Source organism: Phascolarctos cinereus, unplaced genomic scaffold (genome assembly GCF_003287225.1).
Source record: "Phascolarctos cinereus isolate Bilbo 61053 unplaced genomic scaffold, phaCin_HiC Scaffold_9;HRSCAF=440, whole genome shotgun sequence".
In the NCBI taxonomy this organism is placed as follows: Eukaryota; Metazoa; Chordata; class Mammalia; order Diprotodontia; family Phascolarctidae; genus Phascolarctos; species Phascolarctos cinereus.
Genome location: NW_027556402.1, coordinates 14,509,349 through 14,527,056, shown reverse-complemented (window position 1 = coordinate 14,527,056; position 17,708 = coordinate 14,509,349). Strand labels below are relative to the sequence as shown.

General features: G+C 45.5%; 1 protein-coding gene across 3 annotated transcripts in view; it reads left to right on the top strand.

The window, feature by feature from the left end:
- Positions 1-10,816, top strand: part of MFSD8 (major facilitator superfamily domain containing 8) — a 32,119-nt gene extending 21,303 nt beyond the window's left edge. For 2 of the 3 annotated variants that reach the window (XM_020988559.2, XM_020988560.2), the window contains 4 exons: positions 1,479-1,613; positions 4,887-4,990; positions 5,073-5,320; positions 6,532-10,816. In XM_020988559.2, coding sequence (XP_020844218.1) covers positions 1,479-1,613; positions 4,887-4,990; positions 5,073-5,320; positions 6,532-6,738 — 694 coding nt within the window. In that variant the 3' untranslated portion in view covers positions 6,739-10,816. Of the gene's footprint in view, positions 1-1,478; positions 1,614-4,886; positions 4,991-5,072; positions 5,321-5,504; positions 5,586-6,531 lie in introns of those variants that run through there. The other variant, XM_078148739.1, reaches the window with a different exon arrangement.
- Positions 10,817-17,708: the final 6,892 nt, after the last annotated feature.

The following is a 17,708-nucleotide window of genomic DNA, read 5'->3' as shown; positions in this document are numbered from 1 at the left end:
GCTCTTCAGAACCTGCCCCCTCCTGCCTTTCCAGTCTTACGTCTTATTCACCCAGACATCCTCCTCAGTCCAGTGACAGAGACCTCGGGGCTGCTCTGTGAACGTGACGCTCCATCTGTTGGCCCCGGGCATTCTCTCCGGCTGTCCTCAGTGCCTGGAATACCATTCTGGCTTCCTTTTGGTCCCAACTCAAATCCCACCTTCCCTAACCCCTCCTAACTCTAGTTCTTTCCCTCCGTTAATTCTTTCCTGTTCATTCTGCTCACGGTTTTCCGTGTGCATATTTGTTTGCACGTTGTCTCTCCCATTAGATGGGGCTGCTTGAGGACAAGGACTGTATTGTGCCTTTTTTTGTATCCACAGCACTTGGCTTTGTACCGGACACATAGTAGTTCCTTAATAACAGTTCATTGAGGGGCAGCTAGGTGGCGCAGTGGATTGAGCTCCTGCCTTGGAGTCAGGAGGACCTGAGTTCAAATGTGGCCTCAGACACTTACTAGCTGTGTGACCCTGGGCAAGTCATTTAACCCCATTGCCTAGCCAAAAAGCAAAACAAAAAAACCCAAAAAAACCCAAACAGTTTATTGATTGATTTTTCTTAACTGTCTTAAGAGGGAGGGTTCCATGAGATGAAGTGTTTATTGGGAGGTGCCTGGTATAAGTATCAAAAAGCTATCAATTAAGAAGTGGGGAAAAGTGTTTAATCAATTTGGATAGTTTTCCATAGATAATTGTTCACTTAAAGGCCTTTCAGCTTCTGTTATGTGAAATATTCACCTGTGAAGAATTATTCCTCAGAAGTGCCAGAGGGTATGAGCTGGCAGTTTTCAGAAGAAGAAATCAAAGCTATCTGTAGTCGTATGAAAACATGCCCTTGAGGACCCTCTCATGTAGGGGAAGGGAAACCAGCCTATAAACCAACTGAATTCCCTTTGGGACAGAGGTCTGGGAGGTCTGACACACCGGATTTTCAGACTGAGATGGAAAACTAGATTTCTGTGCCATATTATGTCCAGCTAAAGAAAAAGTAAGAAGGAGAAAAAATGAGAAGAGGGAGAAGGTGGAAGGGGAGAGAAGAAGAAACCAACAATCTCCATGGGTTCTGAGGCAAAACGATTTTCAGAATTTTTTTTATTAATTTATTTTGATTTATCAACAATTACTTCCATAAGCTTTTGAGTTTTGAGTTTTTCTTCCCCTTCCTCCTGAGGCAAAATGAGTTAATAACAGTGGTGTTGTGTCGAGCTCTGAAGCAATAGAAAATCCATGCTGATGCTGCTGGATGTGTAAGGGGGAGAGAGGACAGTGCAGAAGCACGAGGGGTCTTGTTAAAACTATGTTGCCGCTTTAGAGAGTAGAAATTATCCACATGCACACTTCCTAGGTCACAGTTTGGCACAAAATTAGCTGTTTTCACTAATGTTTGGTATTTGAAGTATTTTCTCTACTTGCTCTAATTTTGTGGTCCTCGTTTCTAGCATTGCTACTCCACTGACAATGGATATGTATGCCTGGACCAGGGAGCAAGCTGTGTTATACAATGGAATCATACTTGCTGCTCTGGGAGTGGAAGCAGTCATCGTTTTCATGGGAATCAAAGTACTTTCCAAAAAGTAAGTCATCATGTTTTTGTGTTTTGTTTCCAGTCTAGCCATTAAAATAAAAATACAAAACAATGATTAGAATCATCAAAGTGTTGCCAGAGTATTTCGTGTATATTATTTATACCTCTTTATATAAGTTAGTTCTTTAAATGTTACAATACATTTATTTCTGTGAAATAAGATAATATTTTAAATGTTAGCTGAAAATTTATAGAAATCCTGTATCAGAACCCTTTTGTAAAACAATTACCTCATTTTTCTGATGTCTAAATGTAGATCATCAGATATGCATTTGTTTAAACTGTACACCTGTATAGTTTGAGGGAGCACCAGCATAAATTGTTGGTAATGTGACAGTTTATATTTTTAAAAAAAGAGGGAAAAGTTAATTGATTTTTAGATATTGTATTATATAAGTAATTGGAGAACTGTTTGAGACCTTCCACATGGCCTTGATCTCTAGGTATTTAAAGGTTATTTGAAAAGGAAATAATTCTCACATTAATGCAATAATGTGATATATTATAAAGTGGTATATAATTAATTGTTAAATGTGTGTATAGCTAAGTGCTAAATGTGTGCACCAAACAGGTAAGTGCCATGAGTTCAGAGAAGGTGGACTGGGCTGATCACAGAACGTTTCGTGAAGAAGATGAAGATGGACCAGGCCCTGAACAGGCCAGTGGTCCCCCAAGCTGGGCACCTGCCCACCCAGAGAAGGCCATTCAGAGCGGGGCAAGATGAGTGCGTGCAGTGGCCAGTGGGGCCCATCTCCAGCCCAGAGTCTGGGTCCTCCTTTCCCCATTAGTGCCCAGCGCTGTCCGTGGGCTAATCTTCCATGGCTGTGCAAGCTGCCAGCCTCCCCTTTGCTTCACCCCAGCGCCTGAACTAGAAGCCATACGAGCAGAATCCCCCCCCCCCCAGCCTTCTCGTGCCCACATCCCCACGAGTCTGCCGCAGGGGTGCCGCTCTGTGGGTTCTCTCTACTCTGGAGCATCCCCCCACCCCCACCCCCTTTTGGTTTTTAATGAAAAAGGAGTCACATGTGAGTTGAAATCTGCATTGCAGATGTTTTTGCATTGCCTCGCGATCAAATGAGATATTTCCGAAGCACTTAGCAGGAGGCCTGGCACATTGTAGGCACCTGATAGATGCGTATTCCCTTCCCTAAGCCCCTCTTCCACACTTCCTTACTTCTTGCCACATCTCGTCTTTTGTCCCTCCACGGCGTGTCTCACATCTCTTCCCTTTCTGCTCAGGCACCACCGCTGCCAGCCTAGCTCGGGTCCTCGTTACCTCTCCCCTGCACATCTCCCCAACCTTCCACTGGGCCTCCCTGCCCCATCTCTCCCTGCTGCAGTCTGTCCTTCACTCAGCTGCCAGAGTGATTTTCCTCAAGGGCAGATCAGACCACATCACTCCCCTGCTCAGCAAATTTCAGTGACTCCCTATTGACTTCAGGATCAAACATTTTTCACATTTATTTCATCCTTAAAAATCTTTTCTACAACTCTTATAACATGCATAATTATTACTAGTACGTCTGTATAATTTACATGTAGCTAAGTATCACATATTCAGGATGTATGCTCAAAAACTTGTTGTTGGTAGGGTAAGAGTATGTGAGCCAGAGAGTCTGGAGGTCATTAGTCTAGGCAGCAGTGGAGATGGAGGGTGTTCTAACAGGAGGAGGGGCGTGAGCAGGTGGGGAATCTGCCGGGCATGAGCAAGGGTGGACCAGAGGGCAGAATGGCAAGCCACAGGTTCTGCTGTAAGTATATTGGTTTTGAGCTAGTGATGGGACCTCCAACGGTAGACCTGCAGTGGTCAGTCACCCTGAGGGACCCAGATGTCCTGGACCATCAGTTAGATTAAATCGTGCTCAACCCATTTCACTTACCAGTGCAGAAGAGTACATGGATTCATTCTGGGAAAGATTCTCAGGCATCTAAGCTGAAACAAAAAGGAGTTTCCTGGGAATTATCTTAATTCCTCACTCTCTCGTCCCTCACACGTCCCTCACACATCACCCCACACCTTCTTTCAGTTTTCCCTTGGAGTCCTTTCAACGTCTCGTGCCTACCCACTGCCACAATCCTAGCTCCCACCCTTCTCACCCTATGCCTGGGTGACATTTTTTTTTCTTTTTTGTGAGGCAATTGGGATTAAGTGACTTGACCAGGGTCACACAGTAGTAAGTGTCAAGTGTCTGGTCTGAGGCCGGATTTGAATTCAGATCTTCCAGACTCCAGGCCCAGTGCTCTGTTCACTGCACCACCTAGCTACTCCTGCCTTCATCTCCTCCCTCCCAACCCATCTCGGAGTCACCTGCATGGAGAGAATTCAGTCTGTGGAAGCTGAGAGTGTGGAGGAGGGGAGAGGGAGGGAAAGAGCTGGAGGAGGAGGGAGGGGAAGAGGGGAGGAGAAGGAGGGAGGGAGGGGAAGAAGTAGAGGGGATGGGGGAGGGGAAGAGGTAGAGGAGGAGGGAGGGGAGGAGGTGGAGGAGGGAGGGGAAGAGGTGGGGAGAATGAGGGAGGGAGGGGAGAGGTGGAGGGGATGGGGGGGTGGTCTGTAACTTGGAACAGAGCAGTTTCAGCTGAGCTGAGTCTAGAGTAAGGTGGTCAAGTTACCTGGATTCTGTCATCGTTCATGCAAATATGAAAGTTCAGAAGGAGAGGAGTGAGTTTGGGGGGGGAGCAATATAATGTCAGCTGGTGAGCACATGTTCATTCTGTCCTACTCACTCTTCCCCACCAAAAAGTGAATAATGTGTGTGTGTGTGTGTGTGTGTGTGTGTGTGTGTTGAGAGGGGGGATGGTTGCTGCCCCTAAGCACGGTGATCCCCAGGGTAAGCTGTGGTGACTTGGAGGGAAAAGTGGGAATGGAAATGTGTGTGGTTGCTTCTGGGCCTGGTTGCAGTTGCCTTCAATCTCTTCTGCCCGAGGGGCCTTCCGCTGATTCATCTGGAAAAGCCAGCCAGTGGTAGGGGAGAAGGCCGGGTGGTGCTGGTACATTGGTGTTAGCATCAAGTCTGTGACTTGATAGGGCGCCACCCGTCTTCCCACTCTTCCATCAGTCAGTCCCTCATCACTTGGGGTCCGACCAAGGCCGCTTCGCATCATTTCTCAGCCCCTATTCTACAAAGAGAACGCTGGCCTAGATGATAAAAACAGCCAAAAACTTGGGTAGCCCAAACCTCACTCTTTTCTGTTAAATGGTATTTTTACTGTGAATTACCAAAGTTATTTAACTTTAAATTAACGAGTGTCTATTTTTTCCTAGAACTGGAGAGCGTGTGCTTCTGCTCGGAGGACTTCTGATCATTTTATTCGGATTCTTTATCTTGTTACCTTGGGGAAATCAGTTTCCAAAAATCCAGTGGGAAGGTATTCTCTTGATTATAAAAACTTGTTTTTATCTACTTAAGCTACTTTTGTTTTAAAATAATGTGCTGTGCTTACTTTTTAGATTTGCATAATACTTCCATTTCTAATAAATCATTGGGAGAAAGAGTTCTCTATTTTTGGAAGTCATCAGCAGGAAATTCCAGTGAAGCCCCGACTGGCTGCCCAATCGAGCAGTCCTGGTGTCTCCATACTCCAGTGATTCACCTGGCCCAGTTCCTCGTTGCTGCTGTATTGATAGGAATGGGTTATCCAGCCTGCAATGTTATGTCCTATACCTTATACTCAAAAATTTTGGGACCAAAACCTCAGGTAAGAGAATTACAGAGGGGCTACCATTAAGGTCTTTTAAAACTTACAGTTTTTGCTCCCTTATTTCAAATGGTCTGATTTGCAAGTTTTTGGATTATTTGATATTTTAAATCAAGAGAGTAAACTTTTGTAAAAGTTTATCTTATGCTGAGGTTTTCCACAATGTTCCTGGAAACTCTCCAAGGTCACAATCTAGTTTCCCTGGCAAGAATGGTGGAGCAGAAGCAGCCCGTCCAAAGGCCTTTCTTCAGAGTTGATCAGGAAGGGGGCTGTGGATCCTAGTTGCCTGACAACGGACCTGTGTCTGCACAGCCTGGCCTCGAAAGTTTGTAGGAACAATACTTCGAAGGGCCTTCAGGTGGGAATGCTTCTCCAGGAGTCAGCATTTTTCTTCGTAAATTGAGACATGGTAGTTTTCATGTAGGAAAGCGTGATGGTTATGTGCTTTTCTCCTGTGAAATGAAAAGACAGTATTTGAACAATAGGCTAGGTTTTAGACTTTAAGGTAAAGCCAAGGTAGCATTTCATAACAAATTTTGGCAGTATTTATCCTCTTAAAAAAGAAGAGTCTAGAAGGTTATGCACATCTTAAAGAGCAATGTTGGTACAAACTCTGAGGCATGTCACACATGCTCAACAACGTCTTGGAGGCTGGGGTTCCACATCTGTTCTTCAATCGTGTCCCACTCTCCATGACCCCATTGGGGGGTTTTTGGCATAGACACTGGAGTAGTTTGCCATTTCCCTCTCCAGCTCACTTCACAGATGAGGAAACTGAGGCAAACGGGGCTAAGTGACATGCCCAGAGTCATACAGCTGGGAAGTGTGAAGCTGGATTTGAATCCAGGAAGATGAGTTTTTCTGTCATCTGTCATTTTTGCATGAATTCAGATAAAATATGAATAGTAAATATTATTTATATGAACATTATTAATGACTTACCAAGCTGCAGTAATATTGCTGAGCTAAATCTAAAGCTAGTCTTTCATGCCGATGTAAACCTGAAGCATCTCTGTAAACTGTGTTAAACTGTCGAAGGCAGAAAAAAGAAAATGATGGCGGGGAGGAACATGTTGACTTAATGGAGAAGATCTGGTGAGGAGGAGGAGGGAGTACTTGACCCTCAGTTGAGCCTTATGCTGCTGAGAATCTTTGCCTGTGTTTTGTTAACAAAAACTAAACCCTGTGTTCAACCTCTCTCTTCTCTTTAGGGCATCTACATGGGCTGGTTAACGGCTTCTGGAAGCTTAGCCAGGATTCTTGGACCGGTGTTTGTCAGCCAAACATACACTTACCTGGGGCCCCGATGGTCATTTAGCTTAGTCTGCGGAATGGTTGTGTTAACGATCGTGCTTTTGGGAGCAGTTTATAAGAGACTTATTGCTTTTTCTATACGGCATGGCAGGGTCCGAGAGTAAGCTTAGGAGAATTAAGTAGAAGAGGTGAAGAGTGATGTGATTGATGGGACTTTGTTTCAAGATTGCTGGGAGCCTGGAGCTTCGTTTCCAGAAAGCCGGGTGCTTTTGCAGAGGCTCAGCCGATTGTCTGTGTCTTGGGATGGGTGTTAAGCACAGGCCAAATTCCACCCTGTTGCTTGGTACCAGAGGGCAAGTTAATCATTTTTAGATTCTAACTTCCTCTTATACAAGGCGAAACAAAGGTTTTACAGCACCTGAGCTAATGAGCAATATATAAATGCACAGCAACATTCACCTAATGTGAGCTGCACCTGCTTTATTAGTTTTGAATCCGGTTTACACTGTCAGAGAACAGAAAAAGAACAAAAATGCAGAAACGATTGATTATCGTGTGAGTCAGATGGGCCCTAGCTCCAATTTCATGCCACAAAAAATTTAGAAATTTATATTAGTATTCATTCTGTTGTTTAGTTGTTTTCATCATGTCCAGCTCTTCTTGACCCCATTTGGGGTTTTCTTGTCAGAGATACTGGAGTGCTTTATCATGTCCCTCTCCAGGTAATTGACAGATGAAGACACTGAGGCAAACAGGGTTAAGTGACTTGCCCAGGGTCACACAGCTGGTAAGAGTCTGAGACCCAACGTGAACTCTGGAAGATGAGTCTTCCCGACTCTGTGCACTCTGGCGCCCCCTAGCTGTCGATTACACAGAGTACCAAAGAGCCCCTCTGGTCCAGACGACCCTAGTTCAAGTCCTATCTCTGACAACTCCTGGCTGCATGTCTCTGGCCAGTCCTCAGTGCCCCAGATGACTCTCCTCATTCATAATGACTGTAAATGCAGAACTAGAGCCCATCTGCCTTAGCGGAGGAAGTGTCCTCACTGGTACTGCTTAGACCCCTGCCTCCCTCAGTGCACGTTGTATATCATCTTACAAATTTCCCCGTGTCTTTTGTCTGTCCAGCCCTTAAGTACGATGCTAGGTGCTAAGGGAGGCAGAGTCAGTGAGACTCCCAGCCTCCAGCCTCTTCCTTAGAGGGGAGATGGCATGAGTGCTAGAGAGAGGAGGGGGCTTCTGGGGGCTGTCACTGCTGAACAAGCAGAATTGGGGAAGGCTTCATGTGAGAAATGGCATTTGCGCTCGCTTGGAGAGTGGTCAGGATTCAACTCGAGGCAGAGGCGGGACCCAGCACTGCAAGAACAAAACCACGGTGTGAGAAAAGGCATAGGGCAGTGATGGAAGAGCAGGCCCCTCCTGGGCAGCAGGACAGCAGGTTGGGGAGGGCAGAGGGAAGTGAGAGAATTTGGAACTGAAAGTGAAACAATGGAATTTTTTTTTAAAGAGAAAATAAAAGGACATGAAGACTAGCGTGAGGTTTTGGGAACCAAGTTGTGGAGGGTTACAACCGCCAGGCCGAGGAGTTAGAATGTATTTGGTAAACAGAGGTGTGCCCAGGGTCTCCTTAATTGAAGTGTACTCGGAAGCAGAAATCCAGTTAGATTTAGTTTCCTATGAAGTTAGGTGTTTCTTTTAATTGCTCACGAGCAGTTTACTTAGACTGTATAGATAGACTTACGTCTGTAGATGCAGAACAAAAATAATTTGAGAACAGAGTTGTTGACATGATAAAAGTCCAGCTGAATGCTCTGAGCATCTGTTCAAACCTGAAGGCAGGATAATGTTTTATCCCTTGCATCTCTCACGAGTGGCAGAGGCCAGAGAACGGCAGTCAGGTTGTTCTCTACATCGAAGGATTTGGTTATAATTTGAAGCAGGATACTTTTACTAAATGTGAGGTGTTTGGGAGAAGCCCAGAGTTCTTACTGTTCAGAGTAATAACTTTCATCGCTGTTCTAAGTCTGTACGTCTGACTGTGTTTACCGTGGGTTTGACTGAATTGCACTACCAATGTAAATATTTCTACCTCTACAGTAAAGAGCCATTTTAAAAGGATCTGAATAGCACGTGTAGGCTTGAGAAAAACACTGTGTTGGTGGGCAAGGTTCTTTGACAAAATGCAAAAGAATCTTCAGTGATTTTCCTAAGCCAGTTTTCTCCTGTAAGCCCTGAGTGTTTTTACTGCTGATGGTGATACTATGATTTGCACTTTAACTGTACCAAATTCAACTTTATTTCTTGTAGCTAGTTCCCTTGTCTGTTAAATGAAGTGGAGTTGTTAATATTGGCTTAGTTTGCAAATTCATTTACTCAGGGAGTTGTTTTCCTTACCCATCTCGCTTCCCACATCAGGATCTCCCTTCAGCTAGGTAGATAGACCACACTGGGGCCATTCACCCATCCCATCTGGCATGCTGCTGGTGCCAGAGGCTCCCCCGTCTTGGGCAGAAGAAAAATTGGCCCGTTAGTGCTTGAAGTGGGCATGCAGAGAACAGGGAAGCTTCAGGAAGAGCAGTCTATGTAATTGTAATGATTATATCAGATCTTAGCAGACACAAGCCTGTCCAATAGGATTTGAAATTGCACAGGCCTACCTTGCTTCTGCATTGAAGGGCACCAGTTACTGGAGCAAGTGTATTCAGTAAGCACTTATTAATCATTCACTATACCCCAAACTGTGATACAAAAACAGACTGTGCCCTCAAAAAGTTCACATTCTACTCACTTTGTCCTTACCAATGGTAGTGGGGCAGGGCTGGGCAGGGGGGAATGGTTGATAAAGGGTAAGTTGCAATGTTTTTTGGAGTAAAACAATTAAAATAACTTGTGAGCTTCAAACTAAACGTCATACGTAGTCTCGATAGTTATTCACCAAAAGAAAGTAAGTGGCCATAAGCAGGGCTTCCCTGGTACATACCTAGCTTTACTTATTGTGAATTGTTTCTTGGCAAAGAGACTGGAGTGTTTTGTCATTTCCTTCTCCAGCTCACTTTACAGATGAGGAAACTGAGGCAAATGGAGATAAGTGACTTGTGTCCAAGATCACACAGCTAGTAAGTGTCTGAGGCTGGCTTTGAATCAGGTCTTCCTGTCTCCAGGCCCTCAGCCCTGTCCACTGAGCAACCTAGGTGCCCAGTACTTAGCTTATGGCTGAGTGTAAATAGAAATCAGTTTTAAGATTAAGGGTGAAGTTTGAATTTCTATTATTTTCATACTATTTGTAACTAAGGGACAACCTCTATGACAACTTTTTTAAAAAAATCTACTAAAACTTTGCTTTTGGCCTTTCAAGGAACACTAACTTGTAAAGTTTTGGGGTTTTTAATCTTATTCACTGGCAGTGTAAAAGCTCCTAACAAAACCAGAGAAAGGGAAATGTCAGCATCTAATAGAGGAGGACATTCTGGAGAATCACATGGGGTGTTTTTGGCCAGGGAAGTAGTTGACCACCATGAAAAGTCTCAAGGGGAGCAGATTCAGGATAAATTGAAAAAAGATGGTAGATCTTTATGGTATATTAAACTGGTTCCTAAAGTAGATTAAACTGTTTGAAAGAAAAGGAGGAATACGTTCAATTCTGAGTGCTTCTGGTAACTACTGTGGAATATTTTGTGATTTTAATGTCTTTTAAATTGTGAATTCTCTTTTATAATAAACATCTGGTTTGTGTGTATGTGTGTGTGCGCGTGCGCGCACACATGTCGTTCTGTGTTGTGGCTGTTCAATTCTCTGATGCCTGTTGTATATGCTTAGCATGTACTTCCTTGTTAGAGGGCGCACGGGACAGATACTTGTGTTCTCTTCACTACGTGTGTTTGTGGGCATCTCTTGGGATTTTACATTTGATCTGTGCAGCTGCTGGATTTCTGAGCAGAGGAGTGACGTTTGCATTATGACAACAGAATGGATTGGAAATCGGCATCATGGCTGAATAAAAAGCACATTAGATGGAGAGTCTGAAGAGACACATCTGAGTGAAAGCCATCAGACCTCTGGTCGTTATGGACTTTAGCAGACTGGCAGCGAATGGCTGAGCCCCATCTGAAGGGAGGAGGCAAACTATAGGTGTTGTGTTCGGTCTTCAGTTGATTTGTTTTGCTTAACTATATTGTTCAATGAGGGAGAGTCTTTGGAAAGTGACAATGTAAAAATATCAGTAAAACTTAACTTTTAAAGAGACCATAGTTTGTGTCCTACTTGCTAGCTATGTGACAATAGGTTACGTAACCTCTTCTGAACTTCTCTTTCCTCATCTCTGAAATAGAGATGATAATCTCCCTCTGTACTATCTCACTTACTGAGCTCTTCAGCTCGCAATGTAGAGGGTGCTCACATGGATTATTCATCCTTAACCTCTGTTGACCTTCAGTCTCACATCTTCTGCCTAACAGACTTCTGGTATGAGATGTCTCAAACTCATTATGTTCCAAACAGAATTTATTCTTCCCTCTAAACCCTCCCTTCTCCCTGATTTACCTATTACGGTGGCAAGGACCACCAAGCTCTCAGTCACCTAGGCTCGCTAGTAACCTGGGTGCCATCCTGGACTCCTCCCAATCCATTACCAAGTCGTGTCAGTTCTTATACCATCTCCTACAGGCTCTTCTCTGACACTGCCACCCCACTGGTGTGGACCCATCACCTCATACCTGCACTATTGCAATAGTTGCTACTGGGTCTGCCTGCCTCAACTTCCCATTCCAATCCAGCCTCCATTCAACCATCAAAGTTTCCTAAAGTCCGGGTCCTCTCTTACTAAGTAAACTGTGGTTCCCCATGGCCTCCAGGAGCACCTACAACGTGATCTGTTGGCATTCAAAGCCCTTCATAACCTGTCCCCTCCTACCTTTCCTATCTTCCTACACCTTACTCCCCCACATGTACTCTGATCCAGAGACGCTGGCCTCCTGGCTGTTCCCTAACAAGACCCTCCATCTCTTGGCTCTGGGCTTTTTCTCTGGCTGTCTGCCATGCCTAGTACACTAGGCATGTGAATTAGACACCATTTTCACCTGTTACCTCCCCCTGTACTGGCGACTATATGCATCTATGTCCGTGTTCTGTTTTCCCGTTCCAATGTGCCCTGTGGGATCTCTGCTTCATTTTTGACAAATTCCCTTTAATCCTGGTTTCATATCACACTTTTTCCGTGTTCTGGGGCTCATGGAAAGCTGGCTACCTGCAGAAGACGTTGATTCCCTGCCAACCTTCTCTACTGGTCCTCAGGTCACTGGACCAAAAGGAGACAGCGTGTTATTGTTGCCACTTTTTTAAAAAAGCAACTTCATTTTTATTTTCAGTTAGAAATTCTCTTCACTGCTCTTCCATCCATTGAGGTCCCTGCCACTTTTATTGTAGACTTCCTTTGCCACCATCACTCAGTAGCGCCTTCTCTGAAGATTTCCTGTCCAAGTCTTTGTCATGGTCACTCCTCAAACTCGGTACCCTCCTGCTGAGCTGCTTACCCTTCGTGCCGGATACTTCAGTATCCCCAGGGCCTGCTGGCCTCCCAGTTCATCAGCCTCCCTACCTCCGGTGACCTGCGTCCTCACCCCCCCCAGCCGTTCTCAGGGATGGTGATGTCAAAGGTGTTCACCCTCACCCGTGACCGTGCTACCTCTGTGACCTCGACATGAAGTTCTGCCCTGCCGTCATCCCGCCTTACCCTTGCCTTGTCCTCCGAAACCTAGACTTTGTCCTCATCTCAACCTTCAGTTCACACCTCCCTCCTTTCCTACTCCTGCTTTAGCCTCATGTCTTCACCCAGTGGTTGACAAGTATGTACTGCCCTCCTCCCCAGCCTCAGCTAAGAACATTGCCTCATTCTGCAGAAAATATTGAGGCCATTTGCCATAAAGCTCCCTTTTTTCTCTTCGTCTCGTATTGTCTAGGTGCCTTTGACCACTCTCCACCTGTCTCACATGATGAGGCGGCCTTACACCTTACAGGTGATCCCATTCTATCCCGGCTTCCCAATACATCACCTCCTCTGCCATCCCAGCTCTGTCACTTATTTTCGGTCTCCCTGTCTATTGGCTTATGGCCTCCTGCCTACAAACATGCTCACGTCTGCCCCAAACTGAACAAACCTTGATCCATCCCCACTGTCGTCCTGTCTCTTAGTGAAACGTCTTCAAAAGGCCGTCTGTGGTAGGTGCCTCCACTTGCCCTCCTCTCATTCATTTCCAGCTTCACCATTCCACTGAAATTGTTCTCTCCGAAATTACCAGTGATCTCTTGATTGCCAGGTCCCGTGGTCTTTTCTCAGTCCTCATTCTCCTTGACTTCATTCTCTCTGAAGTCTTTGGCACTATTGAGGATTGATATCATCTCTCCTCTCTCTCCTGATTCTCCTCTCACCTCTGACTGCTCCTTTCCTCCCTCCTTTGCTGGATGCTCCTCCAGAACATGCCCTGTAACCACAGTCGTCCCTCGGGGTTCTGTCCTGGGCCCTCTTCTTCCTCTCTAGCACTTGATGATTCCATCAGCTCGCATAGATTTAATTATCATCTGCTGTTGATTCTCACATCCACCTTTCTTGCCCCAAACTCTCCGCCCACCTCCATTCTCACATTTCCAAATGCCTTTCAAACATCTCCAACTGGCTGTCCAGTGGCCATCTTAAACCCAATATGCCCAAAATTGAACTCATTATCTTTTCTCCTAACCCCACCTTCCCTCTTATTATTAAGGCAGCACCATCCTTCTAGTCCCTGGGAGTCAGCCTGTTTTCCTCATCTCTTACCCCTCCCCTCCATATCTAAGCTTGCCAAAGCCTGTTTATTTCGCCTCAGCAGCGTCTGTCAAACATGTCCCCTTCTTTCACCTGCACCCTGGTGCAGGTCCTCTGTTACTGTGTAACATCTGGACTAGGGTAATAGTCTTCTCTCCCTGCTTCACTCCGAACTCCTCTATTCAGCGATCAAAGTGATCTTCTCAAAGCGCAAGTCAGACCATGTCAAACCCCTACTCGATAAATGTCAGTGGCTCCCCGTTACCTCGGGATCAGATATAAAATCCTGTTTGGCTTTTAAAGCCCTTCCTACTTTTCCAGTCTTCTTACACATCAGACCCCTCTGTGTACTACTCTTCAACCCAGGGACACTGGTCTACAATGCTGTTCCTTCAGGACTTTCTTTATCTCCTGACTTGATCAATAAACATTCATTAAGTGCCTACTGTGTGCCAGGCAATGTGCTAAGCACTGGGGATAGAAAAAGAGGCAAAAGACAGTCCCTGCCCTCAGGGAGCTCACAATTGAGGAGACTATAAGCAAACCCACTTGTACAAGCAAGCTATGTGCAGGATAAATGGGAAACACTGAACAGGGGGAAGGCATTGGAATTGAGGAAGTTGCAGATAGTTTCCTGTAGGTAGGATTTAAGCTGGGACTTGAAGGAAGCCAGATGGAAATGAGGGATAGTGTACTAGGCATGGCAGACAGCCAGAGAAAAAGCCCAGAGCCAAGAGATGGAGGGTCTTGTTAGGGAACAGCCAGGAGGCCAGCGTCTCTGGATCAGAGTACATGTGGGGGAGTAAGGTGTAGGAAGATAGGAAAGGTAGGAGGGGACAGGTTATGAAGGGCTTTGAATGCCAACAGATCACGTTGTAGGTGCTCCTGGAGGCCATAGGGAACCATTGGAGTTCACTCAGTAAGAGAGGACCTGGACTTTAGGAAACTTTGATGGTTGAATGGAGGCTGGATTGGAATGGGAAGTTGAGGCAGGCAGACCCAGTAGCAACTATTGCAATAGTGCAGGTATGAGGTGATGGGTCCACACCAGTGGGGTGGCAGTGTCAGAGAAGAGCCTGTAGGAGATGGTATAAGAACTGACACGACTTGGTAATGGATTGGGAGGAGTCCAGGATGGCACCCAGGTTACTAGCGAGCCTAGGTGACTGAGAGCTTGGTGGTCCTTGCCACCGTAATAGGTAAATCAGGGAGAAGGGAGGGTTTAGAGGGAAGAATAAATTCTGTTTGGAACATAATGAGTTTGAGACGTCTCATACCAGAAATCTGTTAGGCAGAAGAAGATGTGAGACTGAAGGTCAACAGAGGTTAGGGATGAATAATCCATCTGAGCAGCCTCTGCATTGCGAGCTGAAGAGCTCAGTAAGTGAGATAGTAGAGAGGGAGAAGAGCAGAGGGCCATGGATAGAGCCCTGGGTGGAATGATTGCAATGGCCCCCAATTAATCTTCCCACTTCCAATAGCCCCTCTCAGCCAAGCCTCCACATTAGTATTCCTAAAACATAGGTCTGGTCCTGTTGCTTCAGCCTGGTATTTGAAGCCCTTTTGAATCTGGCTTAAAAGGAAGTGAGTTTATTCTTTTCGGAACCACTACTACTCACTCCCAGCTACTTGTCCCCATTCATTTCCCATTATCCATCCCAAGTGATCTGCAATCCAGATCCGCCTCCTTTCCAACTTAATGGCCCCACCTCATCTCCACTTAGAATCCTCAGCTTCCTTCTAGCCAGGCTAGCATAGCCACTTCGTGCCAAGGCTTTCTTGACCCACAAGTCTGGCTTGGCTCATTTCGGGGGGGGGGCAGGAAAATGGACCTGTGATTGCACTGATCTAGGCAAGGCTTCTTAAACTTTGTCTGCTTGAGACCCTTTCAGTGCTTCTTAAACTGTGAGTTGTGACCCACATCAAATGGGTAGATTCTAGGGTACTCCTAGAGCCCTAGATCAGTGAAATCAGTCAAATCTGGCCTAAGTCACTTAACTAGCTGTGGGACCCTGGGGGAGTCACTTCACCCTGTTGGCCTCAGTTTCCTCATCTGTGAAATATGCTGGAGAAGGAAATGGCAAACCACTCCAGTATCTCTGCCAAGCAAACCTGAAATGTGGTCATGAAGAGTCAGACATGACTGAAGAACAACGAAACCGTGACAGCTCCTAGAAAGACGGCTCCTTTTGCCAACCTACACGAGGACTCGCTCTGCTGCTTTTAGTTTTAAGAGTATTTCCAGGGGCCACTGAGAAGGTCAAGCGAGCATTTGAGGGGGTCACATAGCCAGGTGTCAGTGGTGGGACTTGACTGGCCAGCTCTTTGTGACCATCTGTGCTAGCGATGCCAAACGCAAATAAAGGAGATGTTGTCGAGTAAGACAATATCTGAAAAGCACTTAGCACGGTGCCTGGCACACAGCAGGGGCTATGTAAGTGCTCATTTCCTCCCTCCCCAAATAGAAGAGGGGGGCCAGTAATCTGTTCCTAAGGATCCCATGTTGACCTAGTTTTAAAATGTGAAGTTGTCTGTGTTTACTTTGTTAACTATTTCCCAGTGATCTTTCATTCTGGTCAGCTGCACTCGTGTGTTTGGCATCTGTACCACAAGGGGGAGCCAGGTGACTTCTCGCCATATGGTTCCATTCCTAGGCCCACATATTTTTGGCCATTCATTCTCCAGTTACTGGACCCGTAAGTTGGTTGCTGTTTCGTTTTTCCATTACAAATACATTGAGGACACACGGTGAATGCTCCTCATGTGGGAAATGGCTAAACAGATTATGTATATTAATACGAGGGATTATTATTATCGGGCTGTTCTGTTGTTGTTTAGTCGTGTCTGACTCTTCCTGACCCCACTTGGGGTTTTCTCAGCAGAGATACTGGAGTGATTTGCCATTTCCTTCTCCAGCTCATTTTGCAGATGAGGGAACTGAGGCAAACAGGGTGAAGTGACTCTCCCAGGGTCACACAGCTAGGAAGTGTCTGCAGCTGGATTTGAACTCAGGAAGAGGAGTCTGCTGACTCCAGGCTCAGCACTATATCCACTGCACACCTAGCTGCCCCATTACTGTGCTTCAAGAAATGACAAATGAATTCAGAGAATCACAGAATATAGAGCTGAATGAGAGCCCAGTCGCTACCTAGTCCGACTCATTTATACCTCAAAGGAAACCCTACTATGACATACTCGACAAGGAGTCATTTGGCTTCTTCTTGAAGATCTCCTAGGAGCGGTAAACCGCCAAGGCAGTCCTACACCTTTGGACAGCTCTAAATCTTGACATCAAGCCTAGATTCTTTTTTTTCTTTTTGCCACTTTTTGCCATGGTTCTGCCTTCTGGACAAATATGCCCATTTCCCTCAGTCTTGAGCAACCAGCCATCGTCAGGTGATGGGCAACTTCAGTATTCTGGTTACCCTCCTCTGGACTCTCCAGCTACCAAGGACCTTAAACTGTGGTACCTGGAACCAAACACTCTTTGAGACCTACTCCAGGCCAGGGACCAGAAGGACTGTCCTCTCTTTATTCTTGGAATTGCCACTTCTTAATATAGAAACGGACAAAGATTTAGATGAACGATGCAGTGAAGAAAGAGGAGCCTGAAGAGATACACATGACTTCAGTGACGTCCCTGAAAACAACTCTCAGAAGTATCCCATCTCAGATTACAGGAGATGACCACTTCTCGTGTAGAATTGAATGAAACAGGGGCAGCTAGGTGGCGCAGTGGCTAGAGCACTGGCCCTTAAGTCAGGAGGACCTGAGTTCAAATCCGGCCTCAGACCAAACACTTGACACTTACTAGCTGTGTAACCCTGGACAAGTCACTTAATCCCAATTGCCTAAAAACAAACCAAAAAAAAATTAAATATTTAATATAGAATTGAATGAAACAAACTCCCCTTTCATGGGAGAGAAGTGAGTGACCCTAAGTGTAAAAGCTGTATCCTGTCAGAAACGGCCACTGCCTTGGTGGGATTTGTTTCTTTTGTGGTAAGAAAAGGTTCTAAAGGAGACATATTAAGAAACACCAGTAAAACTTTTAAAACAAACCCCTCCCGAATGAATATTTTTGTAGTTGGGGCCTTCTAAAAATATTTTAAGGTAGAATACTATTGCAGCCTGGAGTAAGGAAAATTCATCTTCCCAAGGTCAAATCAGACACTTAGACAAATCAGACACTCAGTCACTTATATGCTGCGTGATCCTGAGCAAGCCTGTTTCCTCATCTGTCAAATGAGCTGGAGAAGGAAATGGCAAACCACTCTGATCTCTTTCCCAAGAAAATCCTAAATGAGGTCAGGGAGAGTCAGACATGACTGAAAAATA